This window comes from Arachis hypogaea, chromosome 17 (genome assembly GCF_003086295.3).
Source record: "Arachis hypogaea cultivar Tifrunner chromosome 17, arahy.Tifrunner.gnm2.J5K5, whole genome shotgun sequence".
Taxonomy (NCBI): domain Eukaryota; kingdom Viridiplantae; phylum Streptophyta; class Magnoliopsida; order Fabales; family Fabaceae; genus Arachis; species Arachis hypogaea.
The window spans coordinates 875,500-898,742 of record NC_092052.1 but is presented as its reverse complement, the minus strand read 5'-3'; the positions used below and the strand labels follow the sequence as shown (position 1 = coordinate 898,742).

General features: G+C 33.8%; 4 protein-coding genes and 1 pseudogene across 4 annotated transcripts; 2 read left to right on the top strand and 3 right to left on the bottom strand.

Annotated features, from left to right (window-relative positions):
* The first annotated feature begins 1,066 nt into the window (after nucleotides 1–1,066).
* Nucleotides 1,067–3,975, top strand: LOC112767272 (BTB/POZ domain-containing protein At5g48130-like). Its single transcript, XM_025813147.3, has 4 exons — nucleotides 1,067–1,453; nucleotides 1,547–1,616; nucleotides 1,692–2,828; nucleotides 2,931–3,975. Exons 1-4 carry the CDS (start codon nucleotides 1,227–1,229, stop codon nucleotides 3,564–3,566), a joined length of 2,070 nt encoding a protein of 689 aa, XP_025668932.1. The 5' UTR covers nucleotides 1,067–1,226; the 3' UTR covers nucleotides 3,567–3,975.
* Nucleotides 3,976–7,791: 3,816 nt separating this feature from the next.
* On the top strand, nucleotides 7,792–12,047 carry LOC112764101 (heterogeneous nuclear ribonucleoprotein 1-like; annotated as a pseudogene).
* A 1,196-nt stretch (nucleotides 12,048–13,243) lies between these two features.
* On the bottom strand, nucleotides 13,244–15,141 carry LOC112766582 (cytochrome b561 and DOMON domain-containing protein At2g04850). The gene has a single exon (XM_025812476.3). The coding sequence runs from the start codon at nucleotides 14,792–14,794 to the stop codon at nucleotides 13,598–13,600; it is 1,197 nt and encodes a 398-aa protein (XP_025668261.1). The 5' UTR covers nucleotides 14,795–15,141; the 3' UTR covers nucleotides 13,244–13,597.
* A 529-nt stretch (nucleotides 15,142–15,670) lies between these two features.
* LOC112765455 (large ribosomal subunit protein uL3m) lies at nucleotides 15,671–18,622 on the bottom strand. The gene is made up of 6 exons (XM_025811351.2): nucleotides 18,391–18,622; nucleotides 17,949–18,282; nucleotides 17,425–17,634; nucleotides 16,859–16,963; nucleotides 16,557–16,670; nucleotides 15,671–16,202 (listed from the first exon to the last, which is right to left on the bottom strand). Exons 2-6 carry the CDS (start codon nucleotides 18,273–18,275, stop codon nucleotides 16,029–16,031), a joined length of 930 nt encoding a protein of 309 aa, XP_025667136.1. The 5' UTR covers nucleotides 18,276–18,282; nucleotides 18,391–18,622; the 3' UTR covers nucleotides 15,671–16,028.
* Nucleotides 18,623–19,403: 781 nt separating this feature from the next.
* Nucleotides 19,404–23,138, bottom strand: LOC112767009 (putative MO25-like protein At5g47540). The gene is made up of 11 exons (XM_025812894.3): nucleotides 22,837–23,138; nucleotides 22,592–22,756; nucleotides 22,090–22,208; nucleotides 21,923–22,000; nucleotides 21,724–21,817; nucleotides 21,476–21,535; nucleotides 21,311–21,379; nucleotides 21,085–21,183; nucleotides 20,935–20,979; nucleotides 20,726–20,828; nucleotides 19,404–19,881 (listed from the first exon to the last, which is right to left on the bottom strand). Exons 1-11 carry the CDS (start codon nucleotides 22,951–22,953, stop codon nucleotides 19,772–19,774), a joined length of 1,059 nt encoding a protein of 352 aa, XP_025668679.1. The 5' UTR covers nucleotides 22,954–23,138; the 3' UTR covers nucleotides 19,404–19,771.
* Between the last annotated feature and the right edge of the window lie 105 nt (nucleotides 23,139–23,243).

Sequence of the window (23,243 nt, the reverse complement as noted above, 5' to 3'; positions counted from 1 at the left end):
AAATCTAGATCAAATCAAGCGTAACGTCTACTGTAAACTGCTTCTTTGGTCTCTTCATTTTCCCCAAATGCCTCATCAACCATGCATTATGCACTTCACATTCACACATTCAAATTTCAAGATTTGAGCCATAGCTCCAATTTATATCGGTTAAATATTTCAATGCAAGTAATCAACTTGGTTGGTGGAACAATTAGCTCACTTGTCTTTTTAATAAAATGTTAAAAATTCGAATCAAATCGACAATAAATTTTTAAATAGAACTCTCATCTACTGTAAATTAAATATTAATATAAGAGTATCAATATTTTAATTATTATTATTCTCGCATAAAGATATTTGAGTTAATATTCAATTTGGCCTCTGAAATTACACGCGAGTCTTAATTTAGTCCCCGAAATTTTAATTGCCTCTATTTAGTTTCCAAATTTTGTGAACATAACTCATGTTAGTCCTTGAAACAATTTTCAACGTACAAACCTTAACAAAACACCGTCGTGACAGCCGGATGCCACCTAAACTTTGTAAAATGATGTTATTTTGGTTTTGGCAATCAAATAACCTAAAAACAACATCCTAAATGGTGTTTATTAAAATTTTACCTAACAAAATAAGTAATACGATGTCGTTTTTGAGCTATTTAAATATCAAAACCAAAACTGCATCATTTTACAAGTTTTAACGTGACATATAATAGTCTACAACAGCGCTCTATTAATGTTTTTATACTAAAAATGGTCTCAGGGACTAATATGAGCCACGTTTATAAACTTCGGGGACTAAATAGAGGCAATTAAAACCTCAGAGACTAAATTGAGACTCACGTGTAAATTCAGGATCAAATTAAGTATTACTATTATCTCAAGATATTTTAAGTAGACATCGATTATACATATTTTGAAAACAAGTATTAAATATTAAATATGATTCAAATTACATACAAATTTTCTTGTTCTTAAACGTTAGAAATAGTATTATCATGTGCATCATAGAAATTAGAAAATGTGAAGAAATGGGATTTTTATATATACGTGAAGAAACTGTGTTAGGGTGCATGAGAATTGTATATTGTATTCTATTGGCTGAAACCTGAAACCGCCAAGTTGTATGGCAAAGAATTCAACTTCCCAACATTCAAGAAACGTTATTGAAGCCTTAAAACTTGGAGTTCGAGTTTCACTCGTGTGCATGTTGACTTTGACTAAACCAAGGATGAATATACACCAATGTGTTTTGGGGACAAACCTCACCAAATTCAACTTCTTCCAATGCTCCTACTTTCTGCTCTATATACTCCTACAATAATTCAGATTATTCACTTCAGTGACTCAACATTCACATTGATTCTAAGCATGGAAATTGCAAGTTCAAAAGATTGCTCCTCATCAGTGGCTTCTAGTCCTTACTCTTCACCCAACATTGGTGCCTTGCTCAAGATCAAGGTCATTACATGGTGAGAATATGGACCATTCAGTGTTCTTCTATTTCTCTTCTTCTGTAATCAAATCTGTATTTTTGTCCTGAATTGTGAACCTTTTTGTCTTAGGAGCCAAGAAACTGGTTTACCTGTCTCTGTCCGAGTTTGGGTCAAAGATAAGATGTTCAACCTACACAAGGTAAGATCAAAGAATGTTCAACAAAGTTTGTTATTCTTAGTTTAAATGTTATGTTATGTTTTGAAATGGCTGCAGTTTCCTCTGGCTTCAAAGAGTGGATACTTAAAGAGAAGGCTAAAGGATACACATGAGGTTGAGCTGCCAGAGAATTTTCCTGGAGGGCCAGAAACCTTTGAGATGATTGCATTGTTCATTTATGGAACCTCAACACTGATTGACCCTTTTAATGTGGCGGCTCTGCGCTGCGCAGCTGAGTTTCTTGAGATGACTGAGGACTATTGTACAGGAAACCTCTGTGAGAGGTTGGATCTATATCTGAATCAAGTTGTGCTGCAAAGTTGGGATGACACACTGATTTCACTCCAAAGGTGCCAGATTCTGCTTCCTTGGTCTGAAGATCTGCTTATAGTGAGTCGCTGCATCGAGGCTCTGGCCTTTATGGCATGCATGGAGATTCTTGACCCTGAAAGAAGGCGCGACACGCCAGTTGTCACTTTGGATGAATTGGCCTCACAATCCTGGAGCTGTGAGATTGTGAGCCAACAAGATCTATGGATGAAGGATCTGATTGCATTGCCTTTTGATTTCTTCAAAAGGGTCATTGGATCTTTGAGGAGACAAGGGATGAAGGAGAAGTATGTGAGTCCAATCCTTGTTTTCTATGCAAATAAATGGTTGCTATCTAACAAGTCACTTCCATTTTCTGGTGAGAAAAGTAGTGATGATAATGACATTAACAGAACTTCAATGATTCTACAAGGCATCATTGATCTTCTTCCAATGGGGGATAAAGCTAGCAAAGTGATTCCAGTTGGTTTCTATTTTGCTTTGCTTTCAAGATCTCTTGAATATGGTTTGAGGAATGGAAGTAAGGCAAAGTTGCAATCACAGATTACAGCATTGTTGCACTTTGCACAAGTTGAGGATTTTCTTGTTCCTGAAAGTGGAACAACAGCAATGTCCTCTAGTATTGAGTTGGCAACAATGGAAAACATGGTTTCAGCATATGTAGCAGCATCTAACTCACACATGAACCGTCCTCCAGATGCTAGAAATTTCGCAGTTGCAGAACTTTGGGATGCATATCTGTCTAATGTAGCTCCAGATCCTGAAATGGATCCTAAGAGATTCATGGAACTCATTGAAAGGGTGCCACCTTCTTATAGACAGAACCATTACCAACTCTATAGAGCAATCAACACCTTTCTCAAGGTATGCAAAACTAACTTGTTGTATGCAACTTCTTTTAGCTAAGTAACTTGTTGGATTGGTTTTAACAATGATTACTCACTCACATTGTTTTTCTTCATATAGACGCATCCGGATACATCCCAAGATGATAAGGGATTGGTGTGCAAGTACCTTGATTGCCAGAGGCTATCACAAGAGGCATGCATTGAAGCAGTTCAGAATGAACTGATGCCGCTTCGCCTAATTGTGCAAGCTCTATTTGTTCAGCAACTCAACACACACAGAGCCTTCAAAGAATGTTCAGATTCGTTCCGGTATGCGCAGTGTGGAGACTTATCTGGAAGCCTATCAAGCCAGAATCTTGTGGAAAGCCCTTACACAGATGGACCAGAATTGCATAGCAGCAGGCCTTTGAGCATTGTGATGAGGAATTTCAAGTTCTCAACTGCTGAATATGAGTCCACAAGCTTCAGGATTCAGAACCTTGAACAAGAACTCATGTCATTGAAGAGAAGCCTTCAGCTGCACAACATTGTAACAACAAAGAAAGCAGAAGAAACATCACAGAAGCTGAAGCCATGTGGGTTGGAAACAAGATCATTCAGCAAAAAAAGGAACCATATTGGACAAGCAACTAGTTGCATCGGTTCCTTAAACTTTGCTTCACAGAGAAGGTATGCTAGCCGGTTGCTGAAGCTATTTCGCCGCATAACTTTGTTTGGAACTCGGAAGCTCAAGAAAAAACCAGGGAATTCCTAATCAATCTACTTAGAACATAGTTACCTGCAACTCAATATATTCCATTACAGAATGTAAAATATTTTATGTAAAAAGTATACTTATGACTTTCTGGTATGCAGATGAATTTACATGGCAATTAGTGAAAAATTCATGTAACTATGGAACTAATATTATTGTTAGTGTTGCAAGTGTGAGGAGTGTTGAAGTTAGTCTCACATCAAAGAAAGCAAGGAAGAGTGAGGAGTTTATAAGATGAGAGACACGTTAATTTGATATCTTAAGATTTTGAGTTGAATGTGTTAACTTCTCTCTGAAATTCAAGAACTCTCCAATATGAAACAGTGCATCACTACATCACCCAACTCTATCCAAAGTGTTTCTTTGAATAAGCATTTACTTTTTCTATTATTTATTGGACCTTAAGCATTTTCTTTTGTATTATTTGTTATGAAAAGCAAATTTGATACTGTCCTTAAGTTGCAGCATGTATACCGTAGATTTTAGTCAGTAGTTGTTAAGAGCATATTATATAACCTTTTCAATGAATTATTCCTTTTTCGGTTTTTCCAACTTGGTCCACGATTGGCATAAAAAACACCAACTCACATTCCACATGCAACTTTTTTTTCCCCCTTTATGCTTAATGCTTCTGCGACCTGCTAAAATTGGGCCTTATTATCAATCATAATCTCAAATTACGGAAACCAAAAATTATTATAAAAAATGAGTCATGACATGTAATTTAGCCGCTATGAAATGAAACGAATATCATCCATCATTCACAATGCAAGCTAAGGAAGTCAACGGCACTTTCTTTTTTTTTTTCCCTTATAAGCATCATCGACGTATATATTATTCTCAGATTTATTCACAAGATAAACAAATCCAAAATTTATGACACTTCAACTAATTAAAGTTGAGTCTAGTAAAGTCTGTCTATACCCTTGATTATATTTAGAACATGAACATCATACCCTTTTCTCCAATTTACGTTGATAAGTACATGGGAATGTTTTTGAAGAAGTGTAATAAACTAGAGCATAAACAATAACCATAACCAAAAGACAATAGTATAAATTATAAGGAATTTAGATCTCTAAACTGAAGAAATTGAAAAGGTGATAAAATGAGAAGTTAATAATCATTAATTTTGTAATTTTTATGAAATATGCACCTCATTATTTTAATTTAACAGTATTTAACTCCTCATTTTATCACTTTATCAAATTTTTAGCTTTAGAAGATCTTATCCAATTATAAGTTATAAACATGTAAAATATGATGTTCATTTAATTACAATTGAGAAGGGTTAGCTAATATAAATATATAATAGATGATTAATTGTGAACCATTAAATTATACACATCTGGTTAAAGATTAAAATTAAAATAAAGTTATACCAATTTAGATTTTTTTTTTCACTTTATTATATGCAATCACTTATATCACTTAGCAACATTTCTTCTTAGAACTCTAAAAGAGTGAATATTAATATTATCATATTTATTATGCGTTTTTGCAAGAAGATGAAAATGAAAAAGAGGTTTTTTTTTCATCTATACATGTGACACAAGATAATGCCCCTCCCATCCATTGGTCAACTCAAAAGTCACTATATATGTCAATATCTGCCATCTTTTTGGGCTAGTTTCTCACACTATATCTAACTTTGTATACATATGTGTATCAATCTTATCTACCTCCTCCATTAATTAATTAGGAGTAACAAACAGCACTAATGTTTTAGCAGAGTTTTTTCTTTAATCCTACACTATCTATTCCAATATCTATCTTTTCCTATAGTTGTCCACATCTCCTCTATAACATAGGGTTAAGCTTTATGTATATGTAACTGCTCTGTGGAGATCGTTTTAGGAAAATAGATTCTCTCAATTGTTAAAAAAAAATTGAGAGTGTAAAGTATGATTTATAATCTTTATTGCTCTCTCTCATATTTATTTTTTGTCTCACTTATAAAATTAACGGTATGAGATCACATTTTACTCTCTCAATTGTTAAAAAAAAATTGAAAGGATCTATCTTCACCATTTCAAAGGTTGAAGATCAATCCAAATATCATATATTGCACAAATGATTGCAAATATAATTCATCAAAAGCAGTTGTTTCTTTATATATAGTTGGCATGAATTATTTATTATATAACTTTTTAAGCTTTAAATGAGATTTTATAAGAAAATAAATGTGTATGATTTTTATCTAATAACAGAAGAAATAAAATATTCATGAAATGATCGATGTTTCCAAAACATGACCATTATACCGGCCTCAACCAACTTAACACTCATAAAATATATATGCAATATACAAATACTATGAACACTCAAAACCATAAGCTACTCACTCATCAGAAATAGACCTTTGTTGTTTCACTTTTGCATTATTCATCCTTTATAATCCTTCATAAATATTACCTTTAGGAAAAGGAAAGGATTATCAAATATATATCATCAGAGATACAGTAATAATGTTAAAATCACAAACTCTTCTCATGCTTGGGACTAATATTGTTTTATGAATTTCAGTGCTCAACAATGGTTACTCTGCTAACGAATCTGAATTATGTTCCACTTTCAATGGATGTTTTTTTATGTGTCTTGGGCTTGGTCTTATGTTATCTTTAATTAAGAGTTGTCATTGTTGACTTGTAATAGACTCTTAATTTTGTAATCTCTAAAATTAAGAGGAGAGAAGATTGCCCTACGCACTATATATTTGGCACATTTTACGTTGTCCCACTGAATATTAGTAAGGCTTAAATGGTATAATTTGAGTTGTATTAAGTAAACATTAGTCAAATAGTTCAAATGTGTAAAGAAATTACACTTGTTATTATTTTTTAAATTAACAATAAAACAAGCCGATTATTAAGTACTTCTTTATTAAGTGGTATTGTTTTGTTTTGAGAATTCAATGCTACCTTATTTGTTGAGACGTTTTCATTTTTAATATAGCAATATCATTTTTTTTATTTTATTTACAACGGTGAGTGTTTGATGATTTTATATTAAATTATTAATCGATATAAATTATCTTAAAAAATATTGTTATACATATATTAACTATTATAATTCACTTCATTAATGAATAAATGATTTACATTAATATAAATATAAATATGCAACAGATATTTCGAAAAAGGAAAATTCATTTTCATTAATATATATATATATAGACCAAACATGTTCATAATTTATTTTTAAAAATATTGAAATCAAATCTTAACAATTATAATACTGAACAAGCGTCACCAAAAATAATACTGAACAAACATATATTTTATAATATTCATTATGATATTTCAAAAAATACATATTTTTAACTTTAAAATAAGATTTTGATTTTGATACATGATGAATATAAAAAAAATTATGCATTCATAGATTTGTAGGAAAAAAACAAATAAAAAAGAGTGAAATATATGATTGCATAAATATTTTTATAAAAATACAATTTACATATTAAAATCAGCTACTAAAATTAATCATTATATATTTATGTACGAATATATGTGTAGTTTGACTTATTTTTAATTTATATTTTATATTTTAATATATATTTTATATTAATAACTAATTTTAATAGTTAATTCTATTATTTTAATATACACTTAACATGATTAATATTTTTATAGTCATCAAAATTAAAGTTCCAAAACAAATGCCTACTATAAATTAGGAAATCACTTACATATGAGCTTAATTATTATGCTGAGGTCAAAATAATTAATTTAACAATTTTTATTTATATACTAACAATATAAAATTAAAGGTGTGTATAATTTTTTTTCTACTAACAATACCCATAAATTAAATCCTAAACATATTAACTATACCATGTAATGTAGTGATACTTATGTCATCCGTTAATTAACAGTGTGATAGTTAATTGATTTAGAGCTCTATGACAATAAGATTAGTCACTATTATGTATTATCCTAAACAAAAGGTTTTTTTTTAATTAATTAAAAATAGAGCTTAAAAATTTTATGAAAATTAAACCCTTAAAAAAAAAACATGCGGACGAGAAAAGGAAAAAAAAAAAATCTTATGATTTCCGGATTTACTTCCTCCCTATTTTATTACACACCAAAATTTGAAATGAAAGATGTTTTATTTTGTTTTTCCATTTTGTTGAAAGTAAAATAATAAGAAAAAAGGAAATGAAAATCATTTCTACCATTTGCAGAGTCCCCTATATATTGCTCACGCCAGAGATCTCGCAGCTTCTCTCTCGGCTTTCTCCTTACAAAGTTTTATACTTTTATCGGTTTTTTTTTTCATTTTTTTCATTTTTTTTTTGGTGGTGGTTTCTGTGTCTCTGTAGTTTCATATACCAAGAAACATTCGCAATCGGTTTTGGTAACTGGGAATTCGCATTTGGTAAAATCTAATAAACACAAATTGGAAAGAGAAGAAAGCAAGAAAGAGGGTGTTGGGGAGGCATAGAGCAAGATAATGAACCTTGTCCTCTGATTCCTAATCTCATTGTGCCTCCCCTCAGATCTTAAGATTTGCCCATCTGGGTACTATTCAATCGGTGCGTTTCCGCTGAATCTTGATTGAAGTTTTGATCTTTCTTCAATTGGGTCTCCCTTTGGATCTTTGATGATTGAGATTTTTTTTTTAATTTTATTTTTTTATGGGTTTTTCCAGGAGAGTGCTTAGTTTCTGCCTTTGATTTCCACTGCCTGATGAAGGATCCGATGTTTCTTTACTGAATCCGACACAATATTTTGTATTTGCGTCGTTAAGACAGTTTCTCAGTTTTGTTATAATTAAAGGTATTCTTTGTAATGTTTTTTTTTTTTGGCTGTCTCATACATACTTGGGACTATATTGTATTTGAACAATCTGATAAATGATAATGCTGTAAAATTTGATTGTATCCTAGCTGTATTTGCTTGCATTCTATCTGAGACTAGGATTTTTTTTATGTTGTTTTGTGTGGCTCATGTTTTTCTTATTGCAATTAGTTATCTGTAATCAATTGGATCCGCTAGGAAGACACTTATTCGGCTACCTTTCAATTTAGATGCTAGTTTATCCTAAGAAGCTTTGAAAAATCTTTCCCCTTCGTTAAGTTTCTAACTTTCTATTGATGATGGCACTAGCATTTGAAAGTTTTCAAGCTTAATGAATGGATTGTACCTCTTGGTTGTAGATAAAATGCAATCAGATAATGGCAAGTTATTCATTGGGGGATATCATGGGACACGAATGAAGAGCGACTCAGAGAGTATTTCGGTACTTATGGGAGGTTGTGGAAGCAGTGATAATGAAGGATCGCACCACCGGTCGAGCCCGTGGATTTGGTTTTGTTGTTTTTTCGGACCCAGCTGTGGCAGACTTAGTCATAAAAGAGAAGCACAATATAGATGGAAGGATGGTAATTTTCTTTTGTCTCATTTTAATTCTAAGACTTAGTTTTGACATTTAGTTTGTGTTTTTGAATTACATGGCATCGAAATCCTCAGTTCTGAAACAACAGGTTCTGATAATGAATTGTACTTCAGTTTGCAAATCTAGTACGGGTTGGATGGATTGATAGGTCTTTATCATTGTTTTCCTTGATTGTTAGTCAATAATGTTTCATGTTTCACTAGGTGGAGGCAAAGAAGGCTGTTCCCAGGGATGATCAGAATATACTGAGTAGAAACAGTGGCAGCGTCCATGGTTCTCCCGGTCCAGGTCGCACAAGAAAGATATTTGTTGGAGGTTTAGCATCTACGGTGACAGAGAGCGATTTCAAGAAGTACTTTGATCAGTTTGGGACTATAACGGATGTTGTAGTAATGTATGATCACAACACTCAAAGGCCAAGAGGCTTTGGATTTATCACTTATGATTCTGAGGAGGCTGTTGACAAGGTTTTGTTTAAGAATTTCCATGAATTGAATGGTAAAATGGTTGAAGTGAAGCGAGCAGTACCTAAGGAGTTATCGCCAGGACCGAATCGCAGTCCACTTCCTGGATTCAACTATGGTTTGAGTAGGGTCAATAACTTCTTAAATGGATTCACTCAGGGATATACTCCAAGTGCTGTTGGAGGCTATGGACTTCAGGTGGACGGTAGATTCAGTCCAGTTGCGAGTGCTCGAACTGGATTTGCTCCATTTGGATCTGGTTATGGAATGAGCATGAATTTTGAACCTAATTTGGGTGCTGGATTTGGGAGGAGTGCAAATTTCAATAGTAATCTTAGCTATGGTCGGGGTTTAAATCCTCCTTACATTGGCAGCTCCAATAGGCTTGGAAGCCCTATGGGGTATGACAGTGGTAATGGAGGAAGCAATTCTTTTTTCAGCTCCGCTACACGGAATTTGTGGGGGAATGGTGGCCTTAGTTATGGAACTGGTTCTGCAAATTCCAGTGCATACGTTGGATCCGGGAGTGGAAGCGTTGGAGGAAACGCCTTTGGCAATGCTGGTGTCAACTGGGGTACTTCAGCGGTTTCTGCGCAAGGCGGTGGTAACAATGTGCTACAGAATAGTGGCAACCTTGGTTATGGAGGTGGTGACAACACTTATAATTTGGGGACTGGTGGGTATGGAAGAAGCAGTGGTTCTGCTATTGCCCCAACATCTTCATACACTGCTTCAAATGGCGCCGTTGATGGTGCTTTTGCTGATTTTTACAATAATAATAATTCGGTTTATGGGGACGCCACATGGCGTTCTTCAAATTCCGAGCGAGATGGATCTGGTCCCTTCAGTTATGGACTTGGTGGTTCGGCTACAGATGTTTCAGGAAAAAGTTCTCCGGGTTATGTTGGTGGTTATACTATTAATAAGAGGCAGCCAAATAGGGGTAAGAACTAAGTACCAATTCATATTTATCTCAAGGTTTCAATTTCAGTTAGTCTATTCTGCTCCCTGCTTAATAAAATAGTGTGACTTAAGTGATGAGAGCTGGATAAGTATAATTACAAACCTTAAGAATGAGTTCAAATGAAGTTTGATTGTCACAATTTTTGTTGGGACTTTTATGCAATGGATAGATGAATGTTTGTTACCAATGTCGTATCCGTAAGTTTGCTGTTAATATGGAATACTTGTCACTGGTTCTAGTCATGTTCTCAGCTCTTTATTTTTTTTTTTATTTTTAATTGTTTGCTAAGAAGATTTCATTGGATAAGGTCTTAAGTAAATATTTGAGTCCTTAGGTGAAGTTATCCAGGCATATTTTGAAAAGTTTTATTATCTCATCATTGTACAATTTCTTGCCAAAGTTTTATATACTTTTGCTCAAAATTCTTTAACCCCACTTACAAGCCTTTAATAAGAATAACCAAATAGTTTTCATTTATTTTTAAGATTAATTATAAAGATGTCAGATTGTTTTCATTGCATTTCCCCGTTTCATGATTTTAGAAGAGTGATACAACTTACAAGATTTTCTTATTTCATTGTTTCCTTTAGAAAAATCTAAAACCATTTAGCTAAATGAAAACAAGTTGGCATTCTTTAGTAAGAGTGCATATAAGAGAGATATCATTCAATTCAGGTCCTAGAATTCGAAGTACATTACAGTGAATGGTTTTCCTCACATTTATGTGACCTTTCTATCTGATCTTGTATGAAATAATCTAGTTGTGGCTGCGAAAGCTGAGGAAGTCACATATGTACTTAAAACTTAAAAGTAACTTGCATACTTCATTCATGAATATAAACTTAACTTCATGTTATGATTTAAGGGAAATCTCAATGATTATTCAATTATTTGTTGGTGATATGAAATGAGTTGCCTTGCATGCCAAGCTGACAAACTTAAAACTTTGTTTCAGGAATTGCTACATAGGAAGATCGTTATGATGACACGAACTTGTAGGCGAGGATAATCCGGTGAAGCAGGTGAATTGTGAATTTTGCGCACCGCTGCTGTTGTTACTGTATTTCGGTTTAAGACATAAGATGTTTGGTTTATCTAGAGCTAACTGGAGTGCCTGTTTTGAGGATTCAGTCAGATATAGAGATAGAAGTTACATGGGGGAATGTTGAGGTTTGAGTTTTTTGGTCACTGTTTTAGGTTTTGGGGTTTGAAATTTGAGTGAGATGTAAAATCTGATTGCGGGATATAGCGGAAGTGTATCAAATGCATCACATGTGAGGCAGCAATATAAACAAAAAAAAAAGGATGGACAGCATTTCCTTTTTCTTTTTTCCCCTTCTTCTCTTTGTGGGTAGATTTTTTGGCTGTAATGTCTTTGCAAAGCTGTGGGGTTCTGCTCAGGAATTGTTTGTTTCTTCTTTTTTCTTCTTCATCTTCTTCTTCTTCTTGATCATCATGATCCATCATTTTGGTTTGTTCTTTAGCAGAATGTATTTGAGGTTTTTGTTGATTACTAGTGTGAAACATTGAAGGGATACCCATCTAGGGTCCCCATGAATAAGTTACAAATATATTTTGATTCTTTTCGGTAGGGGAATACTATGCTCCACAAATTCAAACTTGTGTTGATAAATGGAATTCTTTCCCCAACTTGCTCTTATTTTATTTCCTTTCAAAATATATGTCCTTTTTGGTATTCATATGTAACTTTATAGTATTTAATTTTAGAGTGTATTATTATTTAAGATTGTTAGGACCTTTGGACCAATGTATTATAAATAAATTAATTTCTCAAAAAGAAAAATACAAATGATTTTTTCATTTAGCAAACATTTGATCTAGCAGTTAGATGATGTTTGACATGACAAAGGCTCATAATAGAGTGCTGCCAAAGCGTTGTTGTCTCCAAAGTTAGACAGCAACCGTTGGCTGGTCTTGTTGGTACGTAGGTTCTGATGTTCTGTCAATAGTTTGGTGGAGTTAGTAAACCAATTACAAGTATGCTTCAGACAGCTAAGTTGAATATCCTTATCTGTTTAATACATAAATCTTGTACTGAGTTTTCTTTTAAAATTAAGATCTGGGGATTATTGATTTGATATTGTTTGGTAGGACTTGTATATAATGCAATAATGCATCTCAATTTTTTCAACAATGTTTCCAAAGATTTTTTTTTTAGAAGTAATCTCAGTTCACGTTACTACTTTAGTTTTAATAATGAAACTGAAGTCAACAGTCAACTGTTCCAAGTGGGCAGAGCGAAGAGAGTAGGGGTAACAATGGATAGGGTAAGGTAGGGTTTGGATCTAATCCTAACCCTACCCGCGGGTTGAGAATATTTCAACTCTAATCTTACCCGTTCTTAACCCGCGGGTACTCGATCCTACCTGCGGATTATATAAAAGATACATTATTATTATATAACTTGATGATAATTCAAAATAAAACTGATTTTTATGTATAAAAAAAATTAAATTATTAATTAATAATTTTTTTTAGTGGCTAAAGATCTTTTGTATTTAGTGAGAGGTTTTTGATTCAACATCCACTTAATACATATTTTTATATAAGTATATAACATATACATATCTAGAATGCGGGTTGGTCGGGTAGGGTTGAGACTCAACCTGCACCCTATCCTACCCGCACGAGAATCCTACTCGCACTCTACCCTATTCGCTGCGGATTGGGTTGGCAACCCTATCCGACCGGGTGGGGTCGGATTGGATACCCGCGGGTAGGGTACATATTGATTATTGCCACCCCTAGAAGAGAGTACAAACTACAGAGAGTTTGAAACCGAAGACAATAAAGCGCAAAACTACAAGGACCCAAAAATGGGGTAATTGCATTTAACACCCTTAAATGTTTATGTTTTATTTGTTGATGGCACGTAAATTTTAAAAATTGCAAACGCATCCTCCTCCAGTCCTCCTCCTTCACATTAATATAGTTCAAGACTTGATGCTTCATTGTATGCATCATTCTTCTATGAATTGAACAATTAGAAGCTAGCCCATGTTCCAAAAACCATTTAAAATTGCACGCAAGCTTTTTCTAATGCATGCACAGCTAGAATAAAAATGAATTAACAGAATATTTGACAGAAATTTCTAACACAGTAGCATTTTTCATGTAAAACCCATTGCTGTATATATTATATGCTTCCAAAATCAAAATCAAAGTTGTGTTATTTGCACTTAATGATGGATGGCACTGCTCCCTTTGTCTGAAACCCCAATGAGGCCTTCCCTTCTCAGCTTCTCTTCCTTGGATTTTCTACAAAACACAACCCAAGAATTCACCTCCAAGGCTATGCAAATTCCAATGAGAGTAGAGAGTCCCAAGCAATAACACAACTTAGCATAAGACCTACTTGCCCCCATCACTTCAAAACCTTGAAACACATTCACAAACCCAAGAACCACACAAGAGTACCCTACAAAATGGTGATAGGACTTCCAATACTTCCTGAACTTGTTCCTTGCATTTGGCCTGAAAAACAATGCAAGTGTCTGCAATGCCCCTAAGCAGAACACAGCGATTCCAAGCTTCCTATGAAGCCCATATTCCACTCCTGGAGAAAGCTGCCCAAGGCGTATTCCAAGTGCAAAACCAGCAGTTCCAAGTGTGAAGGCAAAGAGTTGAATCCCTGCATGTGCATAGAACCATGTAGTTCCTAATGCTTGAATGTGCCTAAGGTAACGAGCACTTATGGCCCCCATTGGCAAAAGAAGACCCCATGAGATTGCATTCAAGGTTCCATGGATGACTCTTAATCCTGTCAGATCACGGTGCTGAGATGCTGAAGATCCTGATAGAACATCAAAGGTTGCAATGGAAGACAAGTCACTAGAAGTTGTTGGGTGAATGGTGGGTGAGTAGCCCTGGACATAGAGTCCACGGTTCCAAACAAGGTGGATTTTCGTTTTGTTCGGTTTGAGTTTGATCGAGGCATAGATTTGGATGGCTGCGCCGTTGTGGACAGTGGCTAATTTTCCGCCATACATTGTGGCAGTGGAGGAGAGGAGGTGGAGGTCAAGGGGCCGAGATAGGAGTGGCGATTTTTGGAGCTTAACGGTTGGATCAAGAATGTAAGGTAGAAGGACTATTTGGCCTGAGTTTGGGTCGGGGAATGCTATTAAGGCGCGTGTCCCTGTCATCTCAGGTGAAGTTGGGTTGATTCCGCAACCAACCCAACCGGAAGGGGAGATGAAGGTTCCGAAGAAGGCTAGTTCCAAGGTGGAGTTGTAAGGGTGGAAAGTCCATGCTATGGAGGCTTGTTGTGTTGGGAGGTTCATGCATTTTTGGAAGGTTTTTGTGTTGGTTTGTGTGGTGCAGTGTGATGAGAATGCTGTGTGTGGAAGGAGGAGTAAAAAGAGGTAAAGAAGCAGCATTGTGATTGTTGTGGAAAGGTTGAGAGTTGTAGATCAGACAAGTGAAGAGATATGAGAAGAGGAAGGATTCAATGGAAAGGTATAGGTTTTGTTGTTGACACTTTGTGTTATGTAATGATGGAATAAGGCATTATGGATGTTGAACATGTAAGTTAAAGAATGAATATGAATATAGTGAGTGCTTAACTTTGAAGGGAAGACAATGGTATGCTTTTGGTGTGTATTAGAAACATTGTGAATATTATTGGTTCAATACATTTAAGATATTGTTGTGCCTAGTGTTGGGTGTGGCTACTCCCTTTTTATGGTATATTGTGATTTATTATTCATGAGATACGGAAGATTGCGCTTGGCTTTGAAGCTATGTCATAATAATTTCAATTCAGATTTTAGAATTTGAGCATCAATTTTAAATTTGAATGAATGATTTATATATACTCACTTTATGTTGGCACACTGAATATTTTGAGAGAGAATAATAATTATTTGGTGCTGGATTAGTGATTCGTCATCCATCAAGAAACAACATTATTAGTACTTATTATTAGTAATAATAACATGCAAAACCACTTTCACCCATTTTCACCTAATTCTTTTATATATATTCGTAGTGGTCTTACCTAATTCTAAGTACTAATGTGAAACTCAACTAAAGATAAACGGCACAACCTTGTTTAACAAAAACGAACCACTTTTAACAAAGGAAAAAAAAAAAAACACTAACCTACCTGTGCTTTGCATATTTACAAAAAGAAACAAGCATGACCACCAAAAAAAAAAAAAAAAAAAAACACAGAAGAAAACTGAAATAATTTTAGATTACAATTTCGAAACATGCACAAAAAAAAATGGAATTAAAAAAAAAATAGAGAAACATTTGTAATAGCAAACAACTCCCGCGAAAAGAAGATTGTATAGCATGTGAAACGTAGAATACTTCACCCGTAATGCTTACACGCTTAATAGTGCATATTCAAATATTTTCTAGAATTTCAAAATCATTTAATTCCAAGTTTCCATACTTATTTGTAGGATTTGCAATCTCAACTTATAGAGTTGATGAATGAACCTAAAACTACGGTAAAAGCCTCAAAACAAGTGAAGAATCTTCCTCGGATGGTTTCCCCAAAATCACTTCTCTTTTCTTTTTGTTTCCCATCTATATTCAAAGAAAACAACATGATTGCAGAAAGTGAGCCTAACATGAACAGAGCAGTTTCTGAATTGCCGCTCTTTAATCTGTAATCATAAATGGATCCACATCCCCAAGATCAGCTACCAAAGGCTTCAAATTTTCTGTATCTTCATCTTCCGGGGGAAAGAAAGTTGGGAATGGAAGTATAGATATGTCCGGTTTTTCATAGACAGCATCTTTTATAAAAACGAAGTTCCCTGTAGCTCCTGGAACCTAATTTTGCACATCATAACAAGGGGGGAAATGAGTCAATGACAAAGCTCAAATTTTAAAATTCGGGTGAAGATCAAGGAAAATTATGAACCAAGAAGTTGCAAATCAATCACCAAAACAAATACCACCCTTGATTTTTGTCAGAGATGGCACTTGTTGCAAGAATGCTTTTGGCTCATATTAAAAATTCCATGATAGTCTATACTATGAATGTGATGTGGATTGGAGGACACCAACTCTAAAAAATTTAGAGCAATCATGCACAAGTGACAGATGTGTACATCAGATATTTTATGCTATTTAGCTCCAATTCACACTTCACTGTGAATAACCAAAAAAGTATTAAGAATCTACCTGGCCTTTCACCCACATCAAATTCCTTGCTGGACAAATTTTGTAGACCCACACATTTTTAACTGTTCTTTGCTCCCCACCCATGCGTCCAGGCATCTTTTTACCTTTAAACACCTGAAATGTGATGGTAAAAACAATTATTTAGAATGATAAATTAATAACAATAAGCAAACAACATTCTTCCAAATAAAATCAGTTTATTCATGGAATAAAAAAAATATTATCACATATGAACATGAAAATACAGAAAGTTGTGTAGTAAGAAAGCATAAAAATGACCAGTTTACAGAATTCTGACTTACCTTTCCAGGAGCGTCCCTTTGACCTGTAGAACCAATGCTTCGATGTGATAATGATGCACCATGGGATGCAGGCATTCCCTTAAATCCATGCCGCTTCATTCCACCCTGGTAAAAAATGAAAAATGGAAATTGAAAATCATATAACTGAGAGATTAAGGTCTATAAGACCAGTAGCAAACAACTGTCCCCTTTGAGTACAAAGAAGGATTCAACACACAAAGGACTATGCACATACATATCCAATGCATAAATAATATTAAAACAGAAAAAGAAGAACTACAAAGACCCTTGATTCGAGATTTGTTGGATTTATTAACTTATTCTTGCAAGTTCAGGACTTAGACAATTGGTAGCATCAAAATCAATATTTGAGCTTAATTGCAATTTGCTATAAGAACTTTCACCATTTTTTAACCAATTGACAATTGGAGGAATGGTAAAAGCATTACTAAAAACAAAAAACAATAAAAAAAAGATGCCATGCACTGTCCTATCATTGTATGAGAATAAATCCAATCACACTATACATATGAGCAGTATTTAACATTAAGATAAGAGATAATCACCTGAAAACCTTTTCCTTTTGTGATTCCCGTTATATCAACATACTGGCCTGGCACAAAATGACGAACATTAAGCGAAGTACCAACAGGAAGAAGTGCATCCTCTGTCACCGGAAACTCCCTTAGCTTCCTCTTCATCGGAACTCCTTGAGCCCGAAAATGACCCACTTCAGGCTTGGTCAAATGCTTCTCCTTCTTCTGCCCACAACCAATCTAACTAGAAACAAAGCAGCAAAAAACTTTATAATTAGATAACACAAACTTAACCCTCATGCAACTTGCCAAGACAAAAGAATACTACTCCAGTGAGAAAAATAAAATTATACATTGAATTTCTGCGAGTTTGAGCTAAATTAACAATAAGGACATCGTCCTTTATTTACACTCTACTCTTCCCTTTGGTGTAAATGACTCTAACCTCAAAATCAAGAACAAAATAATATATGATCTAAACTTTTTACAAGCAGAAACCACCAAAGGAATGCAATTTTGTTTTTAACACACAAAAAAATGACAATGCTACGCACCTGGAGGGCAAAGATTCCTTCCTTCTCAGGAGTCTTAACCTGAGAAACGATATTATCATCGACCCAAAGTACGGTTATTGGAATTCTAGCGCCCCATTTATCCCAGAGTGCACTCATACCACACTTGAGGGCTATAATCCCGGTTCGTTTGGAATTTGGGGTCATCACCCCTGGCTTCGCATCGATAATCCGAGTCTCAGCCGCAACGGCGGCATTGGAGCTGAATCCCCTCAGAAATCGAACAGGGAATGGTGTCGCCGCCACCGCCGCCGCATCGGTTGCGAAGAATTGAAGACGAGAAACGAGGCCTCTCGAAAGGGCCAGCATCGCAGAACTACATAGGAAAAATAGAGAAAAACCAAATTCAGAAAAATCGGAAAATGCGGCATTGGTTCAACATTGAAATAGAAGTTTAGCTTAGCTCAGTTCAGCTGTTACTTACTCACTGAGTTGAAGGTGGAAATGGAAATGGAGATCGCAGTTTCTCACTTCACAGAAATAACGAATTGAAGCGGCAAAGTTTGCGAAGATTGATGATTTTCAGATCGGAACTGCGAAATTTGAGAACCCTAACCCCTTCTGCGGACGTGGCACTACGGAAGTAGCAGAAGGAAGAAGGGGGAGTGAGTCATGGGGTTTAGGGTTTTGATGACACACTCTTTCTCAAATTGAATAATATTTTATTAATTCATTCTTTATTTCGACAAAATGGATTTGTCTCTCTTTCAAGTAATGGTAAAAATAATTTAATTTCAATTTTATTTTACTTTTTACGGTATCTACTAAATTCAATTTACATACATTTATATATTTTAATATTAATAGATTATTTTACACTATTAATATATAAAACTTAAATCAATAATTTATATTGATTCTATTTTTATTGTCGAAATGTATTAATCTAAAATTGCTTAAATTAATTCATTATATTCTATTGTAATTGAAATTCTGAAAATGCTTTATATTTTTTTTACAGGTAAAGATGATTTATTTTGCAATTTTTAGTTTTAAAATAATTGTGAGCGAACAAATATAAAATTTGTTTTTATACTTTGCTTAAAATGGTTGTCATATTTCTTTAACCAAATCAAACTATATTATATTTAATCACAAAAAAAGACTAAATTAAATTTGGATGTTGATCGTTCAATTGATACAAGAAAAAATGGTTTTATCTTATTAACTTAGACAGAATTAATCAATAAGACAAATATATTGAAAATCAACTTTTGAAAAGAAAGAATATGAAAACTGAAAAACCCCTATCTCTTTTATGAGATTTTATTACAGTCAAATTGAATTAGCTAGATTTTTAATAATAAGACCCGTATGCTTGTTATTCTACAAACCCAACTCAATTAAGCTAATTTGGCCGAACTTCCACATTTATTTTTTCTTTTAGTTTGCAATGTAATTCAATAATTATGACATAGTGAAATCTTCAAACTTAAATTTAAGGAATAGAAAATAAATTTTTTATAGCACCAATGGAAACATAATATAACAAAAATTCGTTATATTTACATAGTAAGAAGAGTTGTAATTAATTAACTATTCTCAAAAGTCATCATGACATGTCTCAAAGAAAAAAACCCCATAAGACAACAAAACATGTACCTAAAGAATTTGGATCTTCTTACGTTCAAAATGAATATGATATTCTCATATTCACATCTCCACCATCAATTTGATTATTTAAAAAAAGTACATCCAAAAATAAACAACTAACAATAGAAATGTAAACATGATAATAATGTTTTGTTGGTTTTGAATATGAGAAGATTTTTATCCTATATGTATGTAATGTGTGTAATGAAGTTTCAACATTGAACTTCACAATTGTCCATAGATGTGCCATGGGGATCCTTGTGTCCAAGACTAATTATCTCACTAATTACTTGTTGTTTATCTGCTTGAAATTGCTCATCCGCTACAAAACAAAACAAACCAAATTACCTAAACAAATTAACTTCAAAATGGAAAACATACATATAATATTTGAAAGAAAAATCTTTTATATAAAGTTCATCTTTTATGCAGATATCAGACAATCTTTTATATAGAGTTCATCTTTTATATAAGAGTAAAGTATCGTTTTTGTCCCCAACGTTTTGGGTAAATTCTATTTGTGTCCATAACGTTTAAATCGTCCTATTTGTATCCTTAACGTTTGTAAAAGTGATTCAATGTTATACTGCCGTCAATTACACATCATGAGTGCTTTAGTTTGAGTTTTAAAAACCTCTTCTTGAAGTTAGAATACAAATGTCTGGGAAAGAATCGATGATCTACTCCGAAAAATAGCTCATCAAATGTTGAAACTAATTCCTACAACATTTACATAATTCACTTTTCTAGGAACATAATTGAATCTAAAGACAAATAGTGGGTATAATATTAAAATCGAACACATCCAAGTGAGACTTAATTGAGAATGAATACATCCAAGTGAGAATAATTGAAAAATATAATCTGATTTGTTAGTATAATTGATAGTAGGATAACATTGAATCACTTTTATAAACGTTAAGGATACAAATAGGACGATTTAAACGTTAGGGACACAAATAGGACTTACCCCAAACGTTGGGAACAAAAACGATACTTTATTCTTTATATAATGTTCACAAAAGTATATCACAAAATTCATCACACTCTTTTCTTTTTTCTTTTAAATTGGCATTTGCTGAGCCACAAAAAAATGGTTCAAAAACATTTATCACTATATATATATATATATATATATATATATATATATATATATATATGCATACCTTTCTCAAAGTTGAAGTCACCAAGAAAGTTCAGAAGCTTATTCCTGTTTGTAACAAGTATATTGACAACTTCAGGAGGCTTGTTCTGGTTTGCAACGAACAACTGTCAATGCCAACATTTGAAATAAGCAACATAATATTTTATCAGAATAATGAATCCATAAAAGAAGTTAGACTGAAATAGAGGAATTATATTCATTCATTCCAACCTTAAAAACATGGAAGCTTTCGTACTGAATTGTTTTATTAGAATCCTGCGATTAGAAAACATAAAAGGAGAGCTAGGTGGGTAAACAAAAAAAGTATTTGGTCAAATGTTATGCAAGTCATAAAATAATGTGAGATAATAGAAAGCATACCCTTAGGAGGTTCATGAGGATGACCATGTTACTTACTGAGCTCACATACCGAACCATTGTAGCAGAATTGGAGCGATCCAATAACATATCCGCCAATAACTGATAGCATGTAAAGTTTTAACTATGATCAAGATTAAGAAGATGGCCTTCCAAACATTATATACAGGATTTAATGAATCAACAAAGGTAGATTGTATTCATTCTAGGCAGAAATTTCAGTGTGTACCTTAATGGCAAGTCGTCTAGTGAAATAACTGTTAGATTCTAGCAATCGAGTATTGTACTCTTCAAAAAACTGAAATGAGATAGATAGTAGCATGTTTTAGCTAATGATATGTTAATACATTGATTAAAAGGATAACTTTGCTTTCGTATTCATTGATTCACTTACCCAATCATAATTCTTGGAAAGAAATTCAGAGACGGTGGATTTGTGCCTTGTTAATAGCTCCTGTAATAGATAACAAAACTTCAAGATCTTGGATTCATTGTCAATAATGGATGAATAAAAGATGCAGAGCACTTGAAAACAGATAATACATGACATATTTGTATCCTTTGTTATAATAACATCCACAACATTAAGTTGTAAGGATTTATAAATGGAAATTAAATAGAGGAATGGAATCATGAGTATACTTTAAAAGTTGAAAGAGCATCTGAGGCGATTTCAAAATTCGGCAGTTGAATATAGTCAAAGAACTTCTTCATGTGATCTGATCCCAAGACATGTCTGAAAAACATAAATTAAGCCGGTTGAGATTGTGAGAATGCTTAAGTATGTCAAAAAAAAAATTTATTCTAATTAATCAAGAAACAGATCATTGTAGATGCTTACCTAGCAACACACTGATGGCGTATGCACTCTCTTGCAACCGCACCATAAGTCAAAGCAATGTCACCATCTTGTTCATAACTAATAAAATTAAATCAGCTTGTTAACCAAATGTGTGAAAATGATCAAGCACTTCAAATTTCAACAAACATTCGTCTAAACAGTTTTACCCATTAATTAGCATATCCACGAGATCCAAATTTTTTTCCAGGTATTGGGAAGCTATTATCTGTGAATTGATTCGCTGTCTTTGCAAGTTTGCAATCACATGAGTAGCATCTTGGCGAGCCTACAAAGGAATAAAAATAATGGTTATATTTCTATCACGCTCAAGAGTCTTCTGTATGAATTTTGCAAAGACATTTTTCTCTTTGAGGAGTGCTAGGGGCCAGCAACTTTTGTGTTTTTAATGGTGCGAGATTACATTTAATGGTGGGAGATCACTCACTTTTCTTTTAATGGTTAAATCCTGGCCACAAATACAAAAGTTGCTGGTCCCTAGACTTTCTCTTTCTCTTTTTCATTTGCCTTATATCTTGAAAGCTTTTTAGGATCAACAAAAAACGAATTCTAGACTTTTTCATTGTAGAAATTTTGATGTATCTCATAAAAATGCGTGTTCCAAAAAGTTAAGCCGATATGTAGAAAAATTGTAACAGAATGATTGGTTACCCCAAGCGGTAGATTTAGAAGAAAGAGGACAAGAAGGCGAAATGTGTCCTCCTTGAAGAACTCGTTAGTGACTTGAGAACACGCATCTGGAATTGGCTCTGATTCACCGTTTCCATATAGAACAGTTCTTATGTCCAATATCGTCCTGCTTAGATCTGCAAGATACTGTATATGTATGCATACAAATATAATTAATGAAACTAATATAATTTAGGTAGCTAGGTTGATTGAAGAAATTAAGTAACCTTTTCTTCACGCTTTTGATCGATGTCAGATTTGGAGCTGAGAAGGAGAAGGAGGTGGTGGACATGGCGGACGAGCTCCGCAGGGGTGCGAGGCTTGTTCTTGAAAAGGCCCTTCATGATGATATCATATCCATTGTGGCAATGCAATGCGATTTGAATTGCATGGAGACGGAGAACATCACTGCCAATTAATGATGCTCTTGCTGCACGTAATTAATGCCTTTTTTTGGAAAATCCACAAAACTAATCTGACTTGTTCGCACATCATTGCTTCTATTTTCCCAAACCTGCCGCATCCATTCATTCTTTCCTAATTTTTTCTTCTATGCTTTTAACCAAAAAAAATTAAATATTAGTCTAGTGCAGATTTATTATTTTACTATATTAACTTTGATTATTTTATAGCT